At 35.5% G+C, this 20,907-nt stretch overlaps 1 protein-coding gene across 1 annotated transcript in view; it reads left to right on the top strand.

The window, feature by feature from the left end:
- Positions 1–20,907, top strand: part of MICAL3 (microtubule associated monooxygenase, calponin and LIM domain containing 3) — a 254,496-nt gene that overhangs the window by 128,616 nt on the left and 104,973 nt on the right. Inside the window, 6 exon segments of the mRNA XM_051961753.1 lie at positions 865–948; positions 5,373–5,468; positions 7,797–7,853; positions 10,761–10,868; positions 13,538–13,645; positions 14,275–14,461. Coding sequence (XP_051817713.1) covers positions 865–948; positions 5,373–5,468; positions 7,797–7,853; positions 10,761–10,868; positions 13,538–13,645; positions 14,275–14,461 — 640 coding nt within the window.

Below are 20,907 nucleotides of genomic sequence, written 5' to 3'. Positions count from 1 at the left end.
TCACTGACTCTCAATCTATCAATGTGTTTTCTATCACATGAAGAAAATGTCTCCTAATTTAATCAGCAAGCCTCTTCCAATTCCAAGAGCCTATGAAGAGGCCTGAAAAAATTTTGACTTATAAAGAGCAGGTATCTTCTATTTTCACAGGAATTTTAAGGAGGATAGTATTTTAGGATCCTTTTTTCTTAAATTTCTATCTCTTTGTTTTTACATCACCTAAATTTTTCCCTATATTCCTCCCCATGTTCCCTTTTCCCTGGTCATTACAATTATTTTAGAATCTTTAGAAGAATTCTTTTTTTTTCCCTCTAAAATGACCTGGATGTGCTTTCTTAAGAAACGTGGGCTTTTTTATGTTTCTTTATCACAAAAAGTTTTTGTTTTCACCATTCCAAACAGCCTATTTGGAGCAGAATTGACTTTGTTTTCAGGAGCAACAACCTATTCAACCTTGCTTTTCTCATTCAGTATTAAGAAGAAAGTTTCATTTAGCTAACCATGTTTGTCACTCTGGGTGAACAGTTTGGTTTTCTAAACTGAAGTAAGTCCAAGCAAGATAATTACTGAACCTGGGAAAGGAAAAGTCAAAAATCATATATACTCCCATTTTCCTGTTTTGATTTTACTTTGATTTGTTTTTCCTATAGTTATAATTGTGTTGGGTAATGCATTCTTATTAAGAATTATTTTTGCCAAGAATTTTTTTTTTAAATCATAAATATGTGTGATTGATACCATGTCCTATTCCTCTTCCCTTCTGTCATCAGCTTCTTTTAAATTCCCCTGCTTCTTATTTTATTTTATTTTTAAAATTGTCTCTTTGTCCTGACTCCCCATCTACTCCTGATTTATATGTGACAGCCAACCCAAGAGCGTTGTATCAGCCAGCCATCCCGCAGACAGCCAGAGCAGGGTCGCCCTGCTCGGATACCTCAATGGAAACAGGTAAAGGCATTACCTAGTGACCAGGGTGTTTGTCTTCTCAGATCTCCTTTCTCTTACCTTCCTGCTGAAAAAAAGAATGGTGAATCCTGAAATCTTTAGTTTGTGCTTCCTTTTGGAATAACTGTTAGGTTTACAGCAACCATTATCTTACCAGATCAGAACAGAAAAATAATTGCTAATTTATCTTATTTCACTACTTACATACTTCCTTATGGAAAACCATTTTAAATACTAGTAGACCACCAGGTATTTATCAATGTATATTTGATAGATTAAGCGTCTTTTAGATAATTTTCATATTAAAAATAGTAGTATAAAGTAGAAAGGAGATATTTTCTACTTTAAAGGCTACAAACTATTTCTTAAGATCTGGTTACTGGAAGAGTTATACAAAAGAAAATGCTGAATTTTTCAGCCCTGGAAATAGTGACAACATGGTCTTTCATTTCAGACAGGGAAATTGTGTACAAGCTAATACCAAGAAAATTATTTTTTTTAAAAAAAAATTCTCACCGCTATTCCCCGGACATGTTTCTAGGATTCTGTCCATAAATTTAAATCTTCTCCTGGGAAAGATTGTGAAAGCTGAGCAGGGTTAGGCTTCCACTCTTGGAGAAATGCCATTGCTTAGCATACAATCAGGAAAGGGAGGTGGAGTGGAGGAGTGTGTCTATTAAATGGGGCATCTGTCAGAAGTAGAAAATCCACAGGTAGGGGATGGTTACTTTTCTTCTTGATCTTTTTCCTATATCATAATTAAACATGTGTTGCCAAGACCTCATTAGCTCCATTAAGCTACAAAATGGTCCCCTATTTGATTTTATAGTAAACTTTAAGAAATAAAAATGAGACCCTCACCTCTAAAATCAACCATTGAATTTATAAATGAGATTTTGGTTTCAATCGGTTTTAGATCAGAACTTCCCTCCTTATCCATCTTTCTAGCTTTGGTTCTTCTTATTCACTATTAAAAAACAAACTATTGGTTAGAGAACAATTTGGAAGTAAGAACATGAGTGAGAGGAGAATCCAGTGTGATGTTTCAGTGATAATCTAAGTTTGTAGGAGTCTTTGAAAAACTTTGCATTGTACTTACAACCTGTCCCTCTCACATTCCAGTTTTGAAGAGAAGAAATGCTTTTAGGGGAAGAAATGAGAAGTCTGCTCTCCTTTTTAACAGGATTCAAATTCCCAAGCTTTTAGATAATTTTCTTAAAATTCTTTGGAAATAAGGATATCACCATGTTTGGAGGCACTTTGAATAATGATTTTAGTGTTAATAGGAAAGGAAACTACTATGAATACTATCTGCTTAGGTCACTTTTAGACAGACCTGCTGGGCAATATGAAAAACCAAATAAGAATAACAAAAATTCAAGAAAGTTTTTTTTTTCTTTTGAATCTATAAGTAGCTAGTGAAAAGAGCACTGAACCTGGGATCATGAAGATCTGAATTCATATTCAACTTTAGATGCTTATTAGTTGTTTGATCCTTGGCAAATCATTTAATTGCTGAGTTTCCTCATCTGTAAACCTAGGATTATAATAGCACCTTTCTAGAGAATTGCTTTGAGGATGAAATGAAATCACATTGGCAAATTATTTTACAAACTGTAAAGCACTATATACATGTTAGCTATTATTATTATTGTCAACTTTAATTATTATTATTATTATAACTGTCTGCTATGTACCAGATACTGTACTAAGTGTTAGGGATATAAAAAGAAGGAACAAAGAAATAAATCGGCAACAGCAGCTGCCACAAGGGAGCTGATAAGTTAAAAGAACTGACTGATTGAACAGGAGTTATACAAAAGAACAGGTTTATTTCTTGGCTCCTTCGAGTTATTTTTGTCATACTTGTCAGTCTGCATGCCATTTTGTCTTGTTTTGTTATTATTGTAAAGCATTTGTGAGATGCATAATTTGTTTCTGGCTCTGTGCAAAGTGTTAAGCAGAGAAAGTCATATGGAGGCTGTCTTGATAGCTTAGTATGCCTTCACTCTCAGGCCACACTAAGTTGGAACCACACATTTAGGAAACAGTATAGTTTTTTTTTTTTTTTGAAAAATTGAATGAATGCACTAAGAGAATAAGTAGGACAAAGATGTGTACAAAGAGTATTTCTGCGAATTTCATCACCAGCCTAGATGGAGGGGAAAAACATGACTTTTTATTTTTTTTAAATAGTTTCTCAGTCCTTGGCAAGGATTTAGACAAAAGAAAAGCTTACTTGCTTTGTTTTTTTCTCATATGCAAAAGATTTCTTTGAAAAACAAGATGGTACTAACATGATTTCAATGAAATATTCATAAGACTACAGCTCTTTCTTGTGTGTGTGGTGTGTGCATGTGCACGCACATGAAATGTGCTTATTAGCTAAAATTTACATACTGATTTTTTTCTTCCAGAAGAAAAACAGAGGATGGAATCTTGAGTCTTGACCTAGAATTGCCATCTGAAAAAGTATAAGATAAAGGGGCAGCTAGATGGCACAGAGCACTGGTCCTGGAGTCAGAAAAACCTGACTTCAAATCCAATATCAGATACTTACTACTTGCTGTAGGTCTCTGAGCAATTGTCCACCAAAAATCCCCCAACCTAGCAGAAAATTATAAAATGGAGCAATAGTGTTCCAGATAATATAAAAGTTTTTTGATACTACAGGAAATTTCCTTTCATACTTAACTCCTTCTGTTTATTACTTCTCTACCTCCATGCCCTGCTAATAGATGTAGGAGGGACAGCAAGTTATTATGTCTTATGGTGTAGTCTTATTTTTCTAGATAACTTAGATGGTGGGGCAGGGACAAGAAAGAGATAAAAAGCATTATTATGCTGGCTAAGTTGGCCAAGGAAGCCGTTTCTCTTTGGACCAAGACCAAGCTTGTTTAAGCATTGTGGTGCTTCCTCTCTCTATTCTTTTGCATCTTTACCTCAGAACCTCATGTTATCTGATGTGCAAGGTCTGACTAAATTAGAAAAATCTTTTCTGGAACTTGTACTTCTCATAGACTCTTCTCTCCACTAGAATCAGATACTATATTTTTAATAATACCTGCCTTATGACAGAACTCTATACAATCATTCTCAGTATCAAAAAATCTGAGAGAAAAAAATACCTTCTTAGAAGATCATTTGAAAAGGTAAATGCAAAGAGGAAAAGCAATGAATGCCTTGGAACTGATTAAGGGTTCTTGTAGGAAATGACTAAAAAGAAGAGAATGGGGAAAAGAAGCTGTGGACAGGATGTCCAAGGTGTTCATCTGAGTGAAATGTGATTTGTTTCTACATCCTCCTTCCTATACTTCATTGTAGTCCTTTGGCAATAATCCCAGACTCTGTTAGTATGTAGAAAGGGCCACCGAGGAAGAAGGCAACAGCATGATGGTATCACAGATAGTTTCTGAGTCACTGCTTGGCTACTGATTGTCATTTGTCTATTGTGAACTCCTGAAACTTTTGAAATCCTTCTGAGAATAAAATACATATGATTACAAAGAAATATATTGAAATATATAATATAGTATGTAAATATACATTGAAATATAATTAATCAATTTATTTAAGGTTCAAGAGCCCCCAGTTAAGAACTCCCATTCTGGACCAGTAATCTAGCCAAGGAGAGTAACAGCTTATTCACCCTACTGTTCATCTTCTACTATTTTACTAAAGCCAAGAAATAATAATAGCTTATATGTAGTGCTTTTTAAAATTTCATTTCAAGTGAGATATATATGTAAAAATTCTTACAAAGCTACACAATATATAAATGTTAGCTATTATTCTTCTGTTCTCATGATTGGTTGTCATTGAGTTATCATTCCTATTTGATAGATGAGGAAAATTTGAAATGAGGATTAAGTGACTTGGCAGGAGTCGCACAGCTAGTGGAGCCAGTATTTAAACATGAGGCTTTTGACGATGATATCCCATAACATGCTAAGATTTAGGAATAAGAAAGTCTGCCTTTAAGGAGCTTATATTCTAATGTGGGAAGACGACAACACATAAAGGGAAGTTAGAAAGAGGTGGGGAAGACAGTCTTGTATTAGCATGGTTCAGAATAGCCAGGGAATGATTATGGAAACCTAGTTCTAAGATAAGAGCAAAAGCTCACATTTCTCTTTGTTCCCTTCTGAATACATGGTATATTTAGACTGAAATTTCCTCCATATTTGGAGTCTATATAAGCTAATACAGATCTGATAGGGAAGGAGGAAAATACTAAAGAAGAAAACCCAGATTTTCTTCTTGACTGTGTCATGATTTCTTAAGTGATATAGAAATGGCAGAGGAAGGAGATACCTCTTGGTGAGATATCAGAGGCTGCCCCTTAACCTTTCCGAAGCTAGTCTATATTTTCCCATCAGTTTCAATGTTTTTTTTTCCCTCTTTGTGTTGTCTTGTTAATGTAAAAGCGACGGCGAAAGGAGTGTTCTCGGACATGCCCGAAAAAAGTGATTACACTTTCTTCTCCTTCCATCCCACCTTCTCGATTATATTGCAATCAACAGGTGATCGTTTCTGCATGCCCTCCTCCCTCCCTGTTTTTTTTTTTTTTTTTTTTTTTGGTCTTCCTCACCTATGCAGGTGGCTAGACTAGTGACCAAATCAGGTGTCCCTCCTATTAAAAAAAAAAGAGCTTTACAAAACCCAAACTCCTTATCTTCATTGTTACAAACTATGTGATTCCTGACTCTTCAGTTCCTGAATAAATTTTTTCCCCACAAAATTAGTATCAATTCATATTAATTTGACAATAAATAAAAGGTGAAGAATGTCACCAAACTAGAGCACAATGCTCCAAGCAAAGGAATGAATCTATAAGAGAAATTGAAAGTTGGGCAAACTAACATTTTTCAATGATATCTTATATATTTTAGTCAAACCTTATGGTAAAGTTGTGAAACCATGAGGCTCTACATTTCTTTTCAATTAACTGTCCCCATGACATCATCTGACCTAAAATTATGTTTTCACAGAACTAAATAACTTGAGGTGGGGCATAACCAGTGTATAATTCAGGTTAGGGTTGCCATTTCTTTATATTCTGTCTCTGTAGTGGAATAAAGTCATTTGCCTATTTCTAAAGCTTTAGGGCATCCTATTCTTGCTGAGGTCATGAAAACCCCTTAGATCTTTCTACCTCCTATTTATTCATTGAATGGTCCACTTTCCACATTCCCCTGACTCAGAGTAGGCGGTATAAAACCACTTCGGAGAGTATTACATAATGAATTTAGACTAATGAGAACTATAACAGTTGTGCTTAAGGATATATTTCTTAGAGCAGTAATTTTAAAAATATATTTACATATGGGGTTTTTCTGGCCATCAGGAATGTAGAATCCTGATTTCTGAGACAGAATTCAGATTTCTGAGGCAGAAAACAGTGATTCCAAAGGAAATTGTTGCCTCATTTAAGATGACCTATTTAAATGGTTTTAAAACACTTGAGTCTATTATCAGGACTGCCTATAATATAATATACAACTTATTTATATTGGTCTTCTTTAAGATGATTTTAAACTAAAGACATCCCCCTCACCTCTATTGAATAAAATTGGAGATGCCTATCAGCATATCACTTAATTATTCCATTTGAATTTGACTTGGTCTATTTAAAGGCATTTAGTACCTTTGTCTTTGTGTTTAAGAATTGAATCTTTAAATTAATTAATTTTTTTTATAATTAGGTTTTTTTAATGCAAGCAAAGATAGTTTTCAACATTCACCCTTGTAAAACCTTGTGTTTCAAATTTTTCTCCCTCCCTCTCCTCCTCCCCACTCTCCTAGAGAGTAAATAATCCAAAATAAATTAAACATGTACAAGGAAATGTATCTTTCAAAGACCTAGTAAATATATTATGTCTTTTCCCTTTGACATCCTACAAAGGTGACATGCCTATATACTAAGGAAGTCCATAACAGCACTTTGAATCATCCTTCAGTCATTATTTAATTCCAGATTTAATTCTCAGTCTTCTCAGAGTCTAGAGCAGTGGTTCTCAAAGTATGGTCTAGAGAATCCTGGGGATTTCTGAAACCCTTTTAGAGGATCTACAAATTTAAAAATAGCTTTTATTTCCAATATGGTAAATGTCTACAAATATAATCCAGATAAACAAAAAACGCTTTGGAGAGATCCTCAATAATTTTTAATAGGATAAAGATACTGAAAACAAAAGTTTGAGAACCACTGGTTTAGAGCCAGAGAAAATTATTCCCCACCCTCATCCCAAATCTGTGTCAGTTGCTTCCCTAATTAAACTGAACCTATTGTACACACACTTCTTTAGTGATAAAATTGCTAAATTTATATTTCTATCCTATCTCCATCTGTCCTTTGAATAGATTAAAGTTTTGGTCCTGTGTCCTTCTAGGGCAGGAACCACTCCCCATCCTAGACTTTCCTCTAGACTGTTTGTAATGGTCCATGTTCTAGCCAGTTTCCAACTCACTGCCTTTCCTTTCTGGTTTGGAAAATTTCACTCTTCTAACCTGCTTTTTTAAATTTTTATTTTTTAACCCTTCTGTTTAACTTTGCTCTCCTACCACTGTGTGAAAGATGTGTTTGTTCCACCTTTGCACTAACTGTAGTTTAATTTATCCATCTGCCCTAAAGTTGGACACCCTGGCCCCGAACACGGATGTGTCCTTGTGTGTGGGATTTAGTACAGATGGGATATAAGGTTTGGGGAGAGAGGGAGGTATGGGGAGAGGGAACAGATATGTTTGAAATTAACATGGTGCATTTTTTCCAGTCTCATTTCTCACTGTCATTTAGTATGTCCAAATAAAGCCATTAGCTGGTGCTTAAGTTTACACTTTGTTGCCTACAGATGTACAGGGATCTTGATGCTGACAACCGTGGCAAGCAGAGTCCCCACTCTGAAAGGGTAAAAAGCATGAGCCCATCGCATGAGGTGCTGAGAGGCTATACACAATTGGGGTGCAAAAGGATGGGAAGGCACTGTGGAGAGTAGAATGCCCTCTTGGTTGCTTTTTGCACTCTTGCTACTCAAATAAAAAACAGATTTCATTTGGAATTTGTTAATGAGGAAGATTCAGCACAGACCATGCTTCCAGGACAACACAGTGCTCAGAATCTATGCTAATGATGATGTATTTATTTGTGCTACTCTACAGAATCCCAATGGCTTTTTGTTTTCCACCTTTCTATTTTCTCTCATTCTCTTTAAGTGTGTCTAGCTGTCGTGGGACACAAATGGTTAATTCCATGGTGAGCTTTTAAGAACACTTTTATTAAGTAGATGTCATTCACTCTGCCTTTTTGACAGCTATAATGTCTCCGGCATGGGGATAGATAAAGATAGTGGAGAAACCACAGATTTTACTGTTGTTGAGAATTTTAATATTTAAGGAGATGGCAAGAGAAGGAATGCTAGAAACAGCTATGTAAACTATTTACTGGGGTATTTGATTGATTATTTGGAAAATCAGGACTCAAACACTGAACCTTGTCATTAAATATTACTTACATTAGCCAAATTATTCAATCAACATCCTGAATACAAGAACTTCATTTGTCACTAGCAGAAATCACCATTTAGTTTAAATATATATATATATGGAGGATGTAAAGGATGATCACTTGCCATTGAATACATACCAAAGTCTGTTCTCTCTGCTTTGTTTCTAAACATATAAGAAGGCATTTAGGGCTGGTAGTTCATTTACATTCAAGTATGTATGGAAGCAAAATATTCTCATAACCCATCCTCTTTACCTCAGTTGCTTCTTCAAATCAGGAAGAGGGGAAAAAAGCTACATATATAAGCTATTGTGGCTAGCAATAGATGGAGTGTATGATCAAGAATTAAATGAGAATTGAAAGAAATCATTTTGTCTCTTCATAGTCTGTATTTCTTTTAAGCCTACTTTTTTTTTTATCAAGTCTTTTACAAAATCAACTTTTCTATTTATATATCAACCCATTCTCTCAAAAAGGAAGCTAACTTTGTTGAGAAAGTAGTAACCTATATCTGAGGGGAGACTGAGGTTTCTTTTTGGTCATTTAAATTTAGTGGGGTTAGAATTTAGAGATTAAAAAGGTGAAGGGTAAGGAAGAGACATGTCTTGGAGTTTTGCCCTCAGAAGATAATGAGTTGGATGCGTTTTTCCTTTCTTTTTGGAAAAGACTAATTCTTTGGCTTCATTAATGTACTGGGCTGTAGTCCAATCATTTTGCAGGGACCTCATTTTCAGTGTCTCTTTAAGCCCTGTTCATTATCTTGCTTGTGACCTTACTTACACTCACATCTCCTTTCCCTTCACCAAATAACATTATCTTTGCCTGTTATATCTCCTGAGGGAGGCTGATTTTCTTTTTTCTTGTACTGTTACTTCCTTCAGTGAAGTCACCAAGTTTTTTTTCTGGTGGCTGTGTAGTTGAAGCGATCCTGAATATTGAGGACAAAGAATGTTTATGTTTCTGAAGCAAAGGCCAGCAGAGCATTAGGTGACTGCTGCCCAGGACTGTTCTCATCCATTTGTCTGTTAATAAAGCTGTAGCGAGTGATAGGGATGTGTCTCCTTGGAACTGCACTAGCAGAAAATGTGATCACTCCAATATATTGCTTCCTTTAGGAGACTTTAATATTAAATTTGCCCAGAAATGTTGGATCTGTAAGTATAAATAACTAATCAAGGGAATATAAAAGCTTGAAAAGTTCCAGGTTTAGATAGCCATATCATTGAAATAGCAAATCCTTTGATTGGATCTTTCTGTCAAAAAAGATCTGATCTATGGTAAATAAGGGATCAATGGCTTGGGCTTTTTTATCCTGATTTTTTCCTTCAAGTTCACTAGGTTCTTGGCAAGCATGATTAATGGAGAAGGTGATAACTTTCCTTCTTTGCATTTGTTTTGTTCTTTTACTTATGTTTTTTTAAAGCCAGTGGGAGAAGCCCACTTTCCTCAGTAGATAACCCAACTATTGTTTAGTGTGGAAACTTTTCTGAGTGTATAACTGGGCTTACAGGGAGATGCTTGTTGTAAGCTACATCTTCCTTTCATCTTTAATTTTCTAGTACTCTGTGTCACTTTCTTAGAGTGCAACAATCATGAGGATGAATGATTATATCTAGATGGTAAATATATTTAATTTTAGGTTCCACTTTTTAGAAAGGATAAGCTAGAGATTATCCAAAGGAGAGCAATCAGATTGATGAAGGGCATCCATCTCCATCCAAGGATCTATTGAAGGACCTGATGTAATTTCATTTAGTATAATAGAGGATTTGAAGGACTCTTAATATAAAAGAATAATTTCACTTGTTCTGCTTGGCATTCTGATGGCAAAATTGGAAGCAGTGGATGTAAATTGCAGAAAGACAGATTTAAGCACAACACAGGGACAAACTTCTAGCCATCATAGCTGTCCAAGAGAAGAGTGAGTAGATCCTTGAACTTATCTTCACCAAAAGTTTTTAAGTGAAGGCTTGTGGATATTGATATCTGGATTCACATTCAAGAACAGATTGACCTAGAGAGCTTTTTGTCCAGCTTTTCAACCGTGAGATTAATGGTACCATGGATACAAAGCTGGTTTTTAGGTAGCTTACTAACTGCTTTCTGGCTAGCTTCAAAAGTCATAGAAGTCTGAAGTAATTTGCTTTCCAGAAACCAAAGATGCTTCTCTCCTGGTTCTCTGTAATTTTAACATTATTATGAGACTGAGAGATTTAACGGTTTTTGTTTTTTCTCTAATCAGGCTTGAACTCTGAATTTACCACTTCCTTTGATTTTTTTTTTCTCCATCTTTAATTTTTTTTCTTTTTAGCAAGAAACTGAACCTTCTCGTCGATTTTTTGTTGAGCAATGGGAGCTTTCCCTTAGCCTCCGTTCCTCCAATCGTCCTGCCTCACCTTCCTCTGACTCCCTCCGACAGGTAGCATGCCTGAGTTTTGGCAAAACCACAGTTGGATGTATGATCATTGCTCACCTCACACCAATTAATGCAGTCACAAGAGGTCTTTGTCCATGGGGGAGTTGACAGAATCTCTAACTGATTTATCTCCTTTTTAAGAACCCAAGAGACTGTGTCTGTGTTTGCGTTTGTGTATCCCCATGCATAAATGAATGAAATAAGCTGCTAATTTTGGCCATACTCTGGTCATTCTACATAAGTCATATACTAATGAAGTAGATTTCAAGTGATTATTTTTCTCATTGCCTTAGAATTGTTTTTATTTATATTTATTAGAAAATCAGATCTGGTGAAAGATTGAGAAATTTTTCCTTAAAGAGAAATATATTTATTGTATTAGAATTTAAAGCATAGTGAATGGTGTGCATAGGAATATGTATGTGTTTAATTATATATGTTTGGTGTGTCTGATTTGGATCCATAAAGAATCAGTCCTGATTTCCCATACTAAAATTTATTAGGTCATGGAATGGTTTACAGGAAAATTAGGCCTTTTTAAAAACTATTTTTTACTCATATAAAACTACTGTGTGTGTGTGTGTGTGTGTATGTATGTGTTTGAGAGAAAGAGAGAGAACACAAGTATTACTAAGTTTTAACTGTTCCATAACAGCAAAGTGAAGAAAATAGAAATTGGCAAATAGAATTTCTGCCACTTCCCCAGAAATGCTTGATGCTGTTAACATATTGCTGCTATTGAAATGAAACCAACTGAAACACAAAGACAGCCCTGGACCATAATAACTTAAAAGGGCTGCTAGTCAGTATGTTAGTGCTATTGCCAAACCTGGAAGGATCTAAATCTTTGAGGAAAGCTTACTCAATTTCCTAGTCCACTGTTTTTGCTCTCTGGTTTATGCTTAATCTTGTTTGCTGTGGAATGATAAATAATGTTAATTATCTACTACTTCTGTTTTTATTATTGTACTACCTTGTTGCTTCTATTTGTTCTTTTATCTTTACTAGGCTTAAAAGTTTCTCCAACTTTGGATTGGGATTTGGATTTCAATTTTCATTACTTCTAATAATAGCAACAATAAAAATCATTGATGGACTAATGACAATAATCTTTGAAATATGTTCTTGGCTTAAGACTGAAGATTGCAATGATCTCCCCAATCCCAACTAAATTGTGGATGACTTTATGTATCTGGTTGGGCTGTGGCATTCATATTTTTAAAGTTATCTCTTATCTAGAATGAACACTTTCCTTGTTTGCCCTCAGCTCACTCAGGTGCTCATATTGAGTTACATACCCTTTCTCTTTTGAAAAAATTGTTCAACTTGGATTAATCTAAGCATGACAACTGCTTCTGGATGGCTCTCAGAGTTAGAGGTAAAGGTAAAGAGAGAATCTCCAACATTTGGCATATATGCAACTGATTGGAATTCTCTGCTTTAAAGTTAGACATAGAAGTAACATTATATGTCAGGATCCAGGCAGTTATCCACCTGAAAGGTTGAACTGAGCAAAGAGAAATTATGTACACCAATTTACATTCTTACATACAGTGAAACAAATATTCAAAACTAATACTGTATAGTCAACCTGCTTCTAAGAGATGTAAACTGTAAATTTTATTCTAAATATGGTGGAATTTTCTACCTTTATTCCATTATTTTTGCCCAAAATGATAAATTATTTCAATTTTTTTTTCACATTTTTGTCCTAGATCAGAAATAGCTCAACTTTTCCAAGACACAAATTTGAACTAATTGAACAAAAGGTTATATTTATGATAGCATCCAATCAGAATATCCATCCCAGCCAGGGAAGCTTTAGCTATGGCACTTTTATTTAGAAGCATGTTTCTGTGACTGTACCCTTCCTGATGTTTCATGAGTTTAAGAGAAATCAGTTTTGGATGGTTCTTCCAGATAAAAACTGGGTGTGTTTGCAGGTTTGATTATATTCTGAGGCTGCCACTAAAAAAGAGAAGGAAACATGATATATGGGAAACCAGAGATTTGGATTCTCATTCTATTTCTGGCACTGTCACCCAGTCACTGTGTGATTTTGGGGAAATCACTTCACTTATCTGGACTTTGCCTTCCTTATTTGTAAAAATGAGAGTAATTTGACCAAATAACTCATAAAGAGCCTTCAGGCTTTAATTAATAGTTATACTGTGAATATAATTGGAGATTGTTACCTACTTTCTATATGTAGAAAGGACCCTTGAAAGGAGTGATGTATTCTAGAAGTACAGAAACCCTCCAAACATGGAACCACATGTCTAGATGGGACAAAGTCCTCTAGGCCTCTCTATATAGTTCCTGCTGTTGTTAGAATCCCTTTTTACCCTTGTATCTTTTGGACATCTCTTCAAGCACTGAAATTCTCCAAAAAGAGTGATTACTAGGTTTCAATGTTGTTAACATAATTTTTTATGCTTTTTTTTTCCTTTGACAGTTCTGCTAAAATTAGCCTTTATGTCATCACTGACACCCGTTTCCTTCTTATCACCCCACCTGGTTATCCCGCTTTCAGGCACTGTGCTGGCATGGTTTGTCTGCTGCACCTTTTTCTCACTTTATATCTTTTAAAAACATTTCCTGTCTTCTTAATTTATATTTTTGTTTCTCATTTTCCTTAATTTCCTGGTTATTTTATGTCCTCCAACCAATAGAAGTATATAAAGATGTACACGGGTGGAGTGAGCTCATTGGCTGAGCAAATAGCCAATCAGCTTCAAAGGAAAGAACAGCCCAAAACCCTTCTAGACAAGAAGGAACTGGTAAGAGACGTTCCAAGAGACGTTCTGTGTGTTTAGACATAACATAAAGCTATGGTAAAATGAACTGGTCAGTTGTCCTCTTATATTGGTGATTTTATACTCTGCCAAAGCCTAGTGTGATTACTTTTTTAAGCTTAAGAATATTTGAATTTTAATAAGCAAATAAGAGGCTGAAAATACCATGAGAAGAAATGTATGAGTATTAAAAGTATTAAGTTGTTTTGTCCTAGGAAAGAGTTTTTCCCTTCACAGATGTCAATTCATGAAAGAACACAAGTATGGAAGTGTTCATCAGAAAGGGAGTGCATCTCTCTATGACTGCCATCCTCAGTTGTTTGATATTTTTTGATCCATCTATCATATACTATGGGTATGATTCTGCTTCTGTGATGAAGTGAACTGTGTTGGAAGGAATGCTCCTCAATCTTGGGGAGCCGAGATTCCTTTTGAATGATGCTCTAATCATTTGATTGCCCCAAGTTCTTGTTGTGGCTTTATTGGTTAGGACTGATTAATGATACAAAGGACAATGTACAGATGTTGGTATCCCTTTCTGGAGTGCCGGTAACCCCAAAAGACAATGACTCTGACCTGTTTTTCCTCCCTTCTTCCCATCCTGTTTCCCACAGGGCTCGTTGAAGAAGGAATTCCCCCAGAATATAGGAGGTAGTGATATTTGCTATTTCTGCCACAAACGAGTCTATGTGATGGAGAGGCTGAGTGCTGAAGGGAAATTCTTCCATCGAAGCTGCTTTAAGTGCGAATATTGTGCTACTACCCTGCGCTTGTCCTGCTATGCCTATGACATTGAAGATGGTAAGAAACAACTTCCTTCTCCAGGCATTAGAAGTCTTTGTTGTACTTTCTGACTGTGGGTATCCTTGCAGATTGTCCTGAGTCTGATTATAGAGGCACATGCTGCTGGGGATGCTGACAGTCAGATCCCTTGAAATCAGGAGTTCTGAGTATGGTAATGATGATGAAGATGATAACTAGCATTTATATAAGGTTTTCCTTGTGCTAGACAGTGTGCTAAGTGCTTTACTAATACCTCATTTGATCCAATCAAGTTATTTACAAGTTTGCCATTTAATAAGCATTAACATAATAAACCTGGGAGTGGAAGGCATTTCCATGCAGATCAGCCTTTGGATCTGAGTCACAAGTGATCCCTTGTATTTTAAGCCTGGATGAGATTGAGGGACATATTGAAAAACAAAATAAATTTTTCTAGGCCTTCTTCTCTCTTTATAATTCCCCTCTTAGTGACCTCATGGACTCTCTTAGATTTAATCATCACTATGTAGATGACTTAGATGTATATTATAAAGAACAGTCACCTCCTGTGTTGGTCTTAAATATAGTGGATGTTTCAAACCTGATGACCCAGAAAAATCTCAAACTCAAATATGACAGGAAAAAAAAACCCCACTATTCCTTCTCCAGATTTTCCTATTTCTGTTGAAGGTCACACCGTTCTTCAGATCTCTCAAGTTAATATCTGAATAAATTCATATTTTTCTCAACTTTTCATGCTCCTTTACCCCACATATTCAATCTCTTTCCAAATCTTGCTATTTTCATATCCAATCCCATCTCTCTGCTCACAAAATCACCACCTTAGTTGAGGCCTTCATCATCTCTCATCTAGATTATTGCCAATTCCTAATTGGCCTTTTTGTATCCAGTCTCTCACTAATACAGTCCAAAGTGATTTTCCTTAAGGAGGGATCTTGACACATCCCTTCTTACTCAAAAAAAAAAAAAAACCTCTCTAGGTCCCTATTATCTCTGGAATAAAATCTAAACTCTTTTGCACACTTTTATGGTAGATTTTAGCATGAAATAGATTTTCAGAGCATAGAACTTTGTTTTTAATCAGCTAATCAGCAATACTTAATGGGCACTTATATAATCATGATATCAGGATAGTATAATAATGATAATAATGACAAGTAACATTTATATAGGATTTACAAAGTATCAGTCACTGGGTTAAGCACTTGCAATTTTTCTCATTTCATCCTCGCAACAACCTTAGGAGGTATGTCTTATTATCCCTATTGTAAAAATGGAGAAACTGGGACAAGCAGCAGTAAAGTTTGCTCAGGATCCCAAAGCTAATAAGAGTGTGAAACTGGATTTCAACCTGGCTCTTCTTGACTTTGGGCACAAATTTCTCTAAGTGACTACTATTTACTTATCAACATTGTGCCAAGGTGCTGTAAAAGAAGAAAAATGAAAGAGTCAACTTTCCATGTTATAAGGAACCCCATTAAGAAGCTAACAATTTAGGGAGATAAGATACCTCCATAAACAGCAGATAACACAGGATTATGTTATTAAGTAAAAGAACAGATTATTAGAGCTATTAGTAAAGGATTTCAGAGGCAAGTAATCAAAGAGAGGTGAAGTTGTCAGAATGCTTTGTAGAAAAGCTGTCATCTAAATGTAGATAAGCAAGTGTGATTGAACAAAACTAGCCAAAGGTAGTGGTAGAGATGAGCTCACTGAGAAGACAACCCAAATTCCAATGGATTTGGGATGGAATATGCCATTCATATCCAGAGAGAGAACTATGGAGACTGAATGTGGATCAAAGCATAATATTTTAACTTTTTGTTTGTTTTTCTTACTCAGTGTTTTTTCCCTTTAATTCTGATTTTTCTTGTGCAACATGACAAATGCAGAAGTGTTTAAAAGAATTGTACATATATCAGATTATTTATTGTCTTGAAGGCGGGGAGGAAAGGAGAAAAATTTGGAACATAAAGTTTTACAAAAACAATTGTTAAATATCTTTATATGTATTTGGAAAATAATTGAATTTTTTTAAAGAGAGAAATGTGTTTATCCACTTTAAAAAAAAAAAAAAAACTAGTCTAACCAAAGCAGAGTGATAAGTTTAAAAAAATAGGATGATAGATTTTAGAACTGGAAGAGGTAATATTTAGAGACAATTGAACCCATTCCCTTCATTTTATAGATAAGAAAATCAAGGCACAGAAAGATTGTGATTTGGCTGGAGTCACACATGTCTTGTATTTAGCTGAGGCAGGATTTAAATCTTTCTGACTCCCAAGTCCAGTTCCTATCCATTAAAAGTCACACAAAGTGCTAGTATGGTAATTAAAAAGGTTAAGAGAAGACTCAAGGAAACATGGTGTTCTTCAGATATTTGAATGACTGTAAAATATTTTAGAGCTTGCCCTGGATTCCCCTGTGTCCTCAAAACAGGGTTAGTGACTTTATTAGTACTGCCAAGAGTCAACTGCTTTTTGTCCTGAAGATACTAAACATGATCAGCTTGGGGACAAGCTGACACAGGCCTTGGCTGGTGGCTACTGAAATTGTTGATGACTTAGGTTTATCCCTTTGAGGTAGAAATAGTTTTCTACTTCCTTATTCTGAAAGAAAGTGTTGTGTGTTTAGATCTTTTCTTACTCAGTTCATAAACCTCTTTTCTTTGGCTTTATCATAGACAGTGGTAACCTTGGGATGGTACCTCATGTTTATAGAAGAATTATCAAGAAACTCACTCATGTCATTGTTGAGGAGCTCTTGCCTGAGGCTTTTAGTGCCCCATTTATCAGTAGCAGATTCTCTCATTGGACTTCAGTATCTGGCAGCATTCACTCCCTTGGTATTTTTCAGTATGAATTTTTTTACTTAAAGAGCCATTCATCAGTCTGATTATCTCAGATAATATGGATCCTCTGGTTTTCAGAGAAGATTTTAAGGAAACATGTTACTGCTTGTTTCTTCTCCAGAACACAAAGTGGAAAAAAAAAAAAGGAAGTGCAATTTTGATTAAGATGTAGCTGGAAGGAGGTTTTGTTTTTTGGGTTTTGGGATTTTTCTGCTAAGGAATTATCACATTCAATAGTCTTATATTAGGAGCATAGTTGAAATTTTAAAGCAATTTACTCTAATTCTATTCTATTTTGAAAGAAACTAGGTAGTTCACAATGAGTAGGGGAATCTAGGGGAAAGACAGCTAGATTTGGAATCACAGAAGTCCTGGTTTCAAATCCTAATTTTTTTTTTTTCAAATCCTAATTTTATTACTACCTTTGTCACCTCTTAGGCAAGATTAACTCCGAGGTTCTCAATAAAGTGGGTTGGACTCAGTGACTTCTTATCTTGGTCATCTTAAAATCTGAAATACTATGACTGTTATGTGGAAAGAAAATGACTCATTGTATGTATCAGCACAATACAGAATGAGAACAAGTAGGTAGAAAATATAAGGGGACAAATTTTGGCTCAGCACAAGGAAGAACTTTCTCACAATTAGAACTATTTGAAAATCAAATTTTTTGAGGTAGTATTTCCTCTTCACTATATATTTTCAGTTAGAGACTAGATGATGTTTATGGATGTTTAGGCAAGATTATTGAATAAGGGCATTGCATCTCAAAGATTCTGTGATTGAGTTCACCTCCAAGATTAACAAAAAACCAATGAACAAAATTATTTGTACTTAAGAGGTTCACCATTTTGCCCATGCCCTTGATTTTCCTCCATTCTGCTCCAAGATGGCTTTTCACAGGAACTCGGCTGCTTATAAAAAAAAAAAAAAAAAATTTTTTTTTACCACTATATTTCTCGCCAAAAACTAGTTCATTTCCAGTTGTTGCCAACTCTCAAGACTTAGGACTTCAAATTAGACAGTACGTCATGTTTTTTCCCTGTTATCTGGACAGCTGTAGTCTTACAATTGTGTCTTGAGGATGTTGTTGTATTTGGAGTTGCTGAAGAGAAAGCACATGCTGGAATGTGGCCTTTGCAACTTAAGACAGAAGAATATTCAGTGACAGCTTTGCTTTGTCTTTGGGCCTACTCTGCAACTACCATTTATTTTCTTGCCAACTTAGACATTCTATACTTAAACATACTTTCCTTACTTATATAATGTCCTTTAGGTCCTTTAACTAACAAATATATAAAATCAATGATAAGACTTGGGTTGTTTTTTCCTGCATTCTCATTCATGTCTTAGGACTTCTAATGAATACATTTTCAGATATTTATATATTTAATTTATAGTGTTTGCTATGTGCCAAGTACTGTGCAGAATGTTGGGAATATAAAAACAAGCAAAAAGAGAGAGAGTTTTTGCCCTTAAGTAGCTTACATTCTAATGGAGGAAGGCAACAATTCCACCTAGCTTCACTCTGTTGAATTTCTCCATCATGCCCTCAAGAACCTCATTATCTTAAAAGAAGGCTTGATATCTTAGGATCCTCTGATTGAAGGACAGAACCATGAGCTCCTCCCAAATCTTCATTTAGAGAGGGGAGCCCAGGTCAGGTCATTCATTCATTTTCCACCCAACTGCTCTCTTATATTTCTCCCTCTTTGCCTAACTCTCTGCCCCCAAGCTTTTAAATTTGTGTGTAATCATCCTTAAATAGAGGGCAGAGACTTATCTTTTTCATATTTTTATCTCTAATGTTTAATACAGTGCCTGACACATACGAGAATTTTAATAAATGTTAACTGACTGATTTATAGTCAATTAGCATTAGGCATTGTTCTAAGTATTAGAGATACAAAGAAAAAAATCCTTTTTTCAAGAAGTTCATAATCTAATAAGAGAGACAACATATACATTTTACAAACGAGACATGTACAAGATAAATTGTGTATAGTTTCAGAGGGAAAGGACAAGATTAAGAAGGACTAGGAAAGACTTCTGAAATTTGAAGGAAAGTAGGTGAGAAAGAAGATAGTTCCAGGCATAGGAGACAGCCATCAAAAATGCTTGGAGCTGGAGACCAAATGTCTCATTAAGTAACAACAAGGAGGGCAGTATGTGGAGGGGAATGGGTGTAAGAAATCTGGAAAGGAGGGAAGGCACTAAGTTATGCAAGGCTTTGAAAGCCATTCTGGAAATATGGAGAGCTTTTGGAGTTTATTGAAGGTTCAGGAGCTGGTTGGGGGGTATCCTGTGGTGACTACTACTTAATGCTTTTTTTTTTTTGCTATTTGATCTGTGTTTTGATAAGTTACAGTTTATTGGTTTATACTTAAAGGTGTAAGGTTATGCCCATAGAATCTTGACTTTCCTGACTTCCTTCAAGGCTTGGCCAAGGTACTCCCCTGCGAACTGGTTATTAATGCTTCCAAATTTTTAATTTATTTATTTGCCTTCATGCAGATTGTCTCTGTGGTAGAATGTAAGGTCCTTGAAGGTAGGGACTATTTTGTTTCCGTTTTTCTATTTCCAGCATTTAGAACAGTCCTTTATGCAAAGGAAGCCTTTAATAAATGCTTAAAAATTAAATAGAGCCAATTATTTCCGTAGAGGGAAATAGCAACTGTAAAACTTCATAATCATCAAATATGTTTTTTTTTCCATGCCTTCCACTGTTCTGGGAATATTAACAAACCTTCAAAGAAGTCAAGTGACTTACTCCACATCATTAAGAAGGCTGTTGGCCAAAGTAGAATCCATGTTTCCTCCTAACATAGTCAAATCAAATAAGCAAAGGTCCAGAGCTTAGAAGAAATCCTAGTATGACCAAGTAAAATATTTACAACCAAAAATTACAAGCTATAAGATTGTTATTCTTTTAACTACTAATGGTTCTTGACAACAGATGCATCATCTCTGTGACACTAGTTGAACTGGCAAGAACTAGTGGAAAATTTGTGAGCTGGGAAAAAATATTCTATGGGCATGAATGCTTTTTAAACCTAACTATAAAGCATGCCCCTCTTCTCTCTCAGTAGACTTCTTTGGGTTCAGTCAAAGGGGAAAGAGGAAGTTTTTGAAGGAAAAGAAAGAGTGGAGTAGGTGATCAGGTGAAGAATAAAAGGAGATGAACCAAAAATAATAATAATAATAAGGCATTCAGTCCATTTTTATTTCTACCCAATTTTGGGGTTATCTCATTTTGGCTTTGAGAAGAAAATATCTAAAAAGGGAAGATATTCAGTTTTTTTAAGCTTTTTTCAGGAACTATTTCTAATAGTGTTGAGGTTCTGGGACTGTTGGACCTGTGAGATTTTATAACTATTGTCCAAGAAGAGGCCGAAGTTTAGAACCCTAATGAAGCACTAATCTCTTTCAGAATTCACCTTTTCACTTTCTGAGGCACCCTAGGTGCAATCAGTTTCCCTGAAAATGGCCCTTTTAGCCTTCTTGCTTAGCTGCCCCACACCCTCAGCCTCCATTTCCCTCCCCCATCCCTTTCTAGTTATATTCATTACTGCTTTCCCCAGAAATGCAACTTCCAGCTTTTCATGTGATCCAA

The sequence above is a fragment of the Antechinus flavipes genome, chromosome 5, assembly GCF_016432865.1.
Source record: "Antechinus flavipes isolate AdamAnt ecotype Samford, QLD, Australia chromosome 5, AdamAnt_v2, whole genome shotgun sequence".
Taxonomy (NCBI): domain Eukaryota; kingdom Metazoa; phylum Chordata; class Mammalia; order Dasyuromorphia; family Dasyuridae; genus Antechinus; species Antechinus flavipes.
The sequence above is the reverse complement of the archived record's forward strand: the minus strand, read 5'-3'. Positions and strand labels throughout refer to the sequence as shown.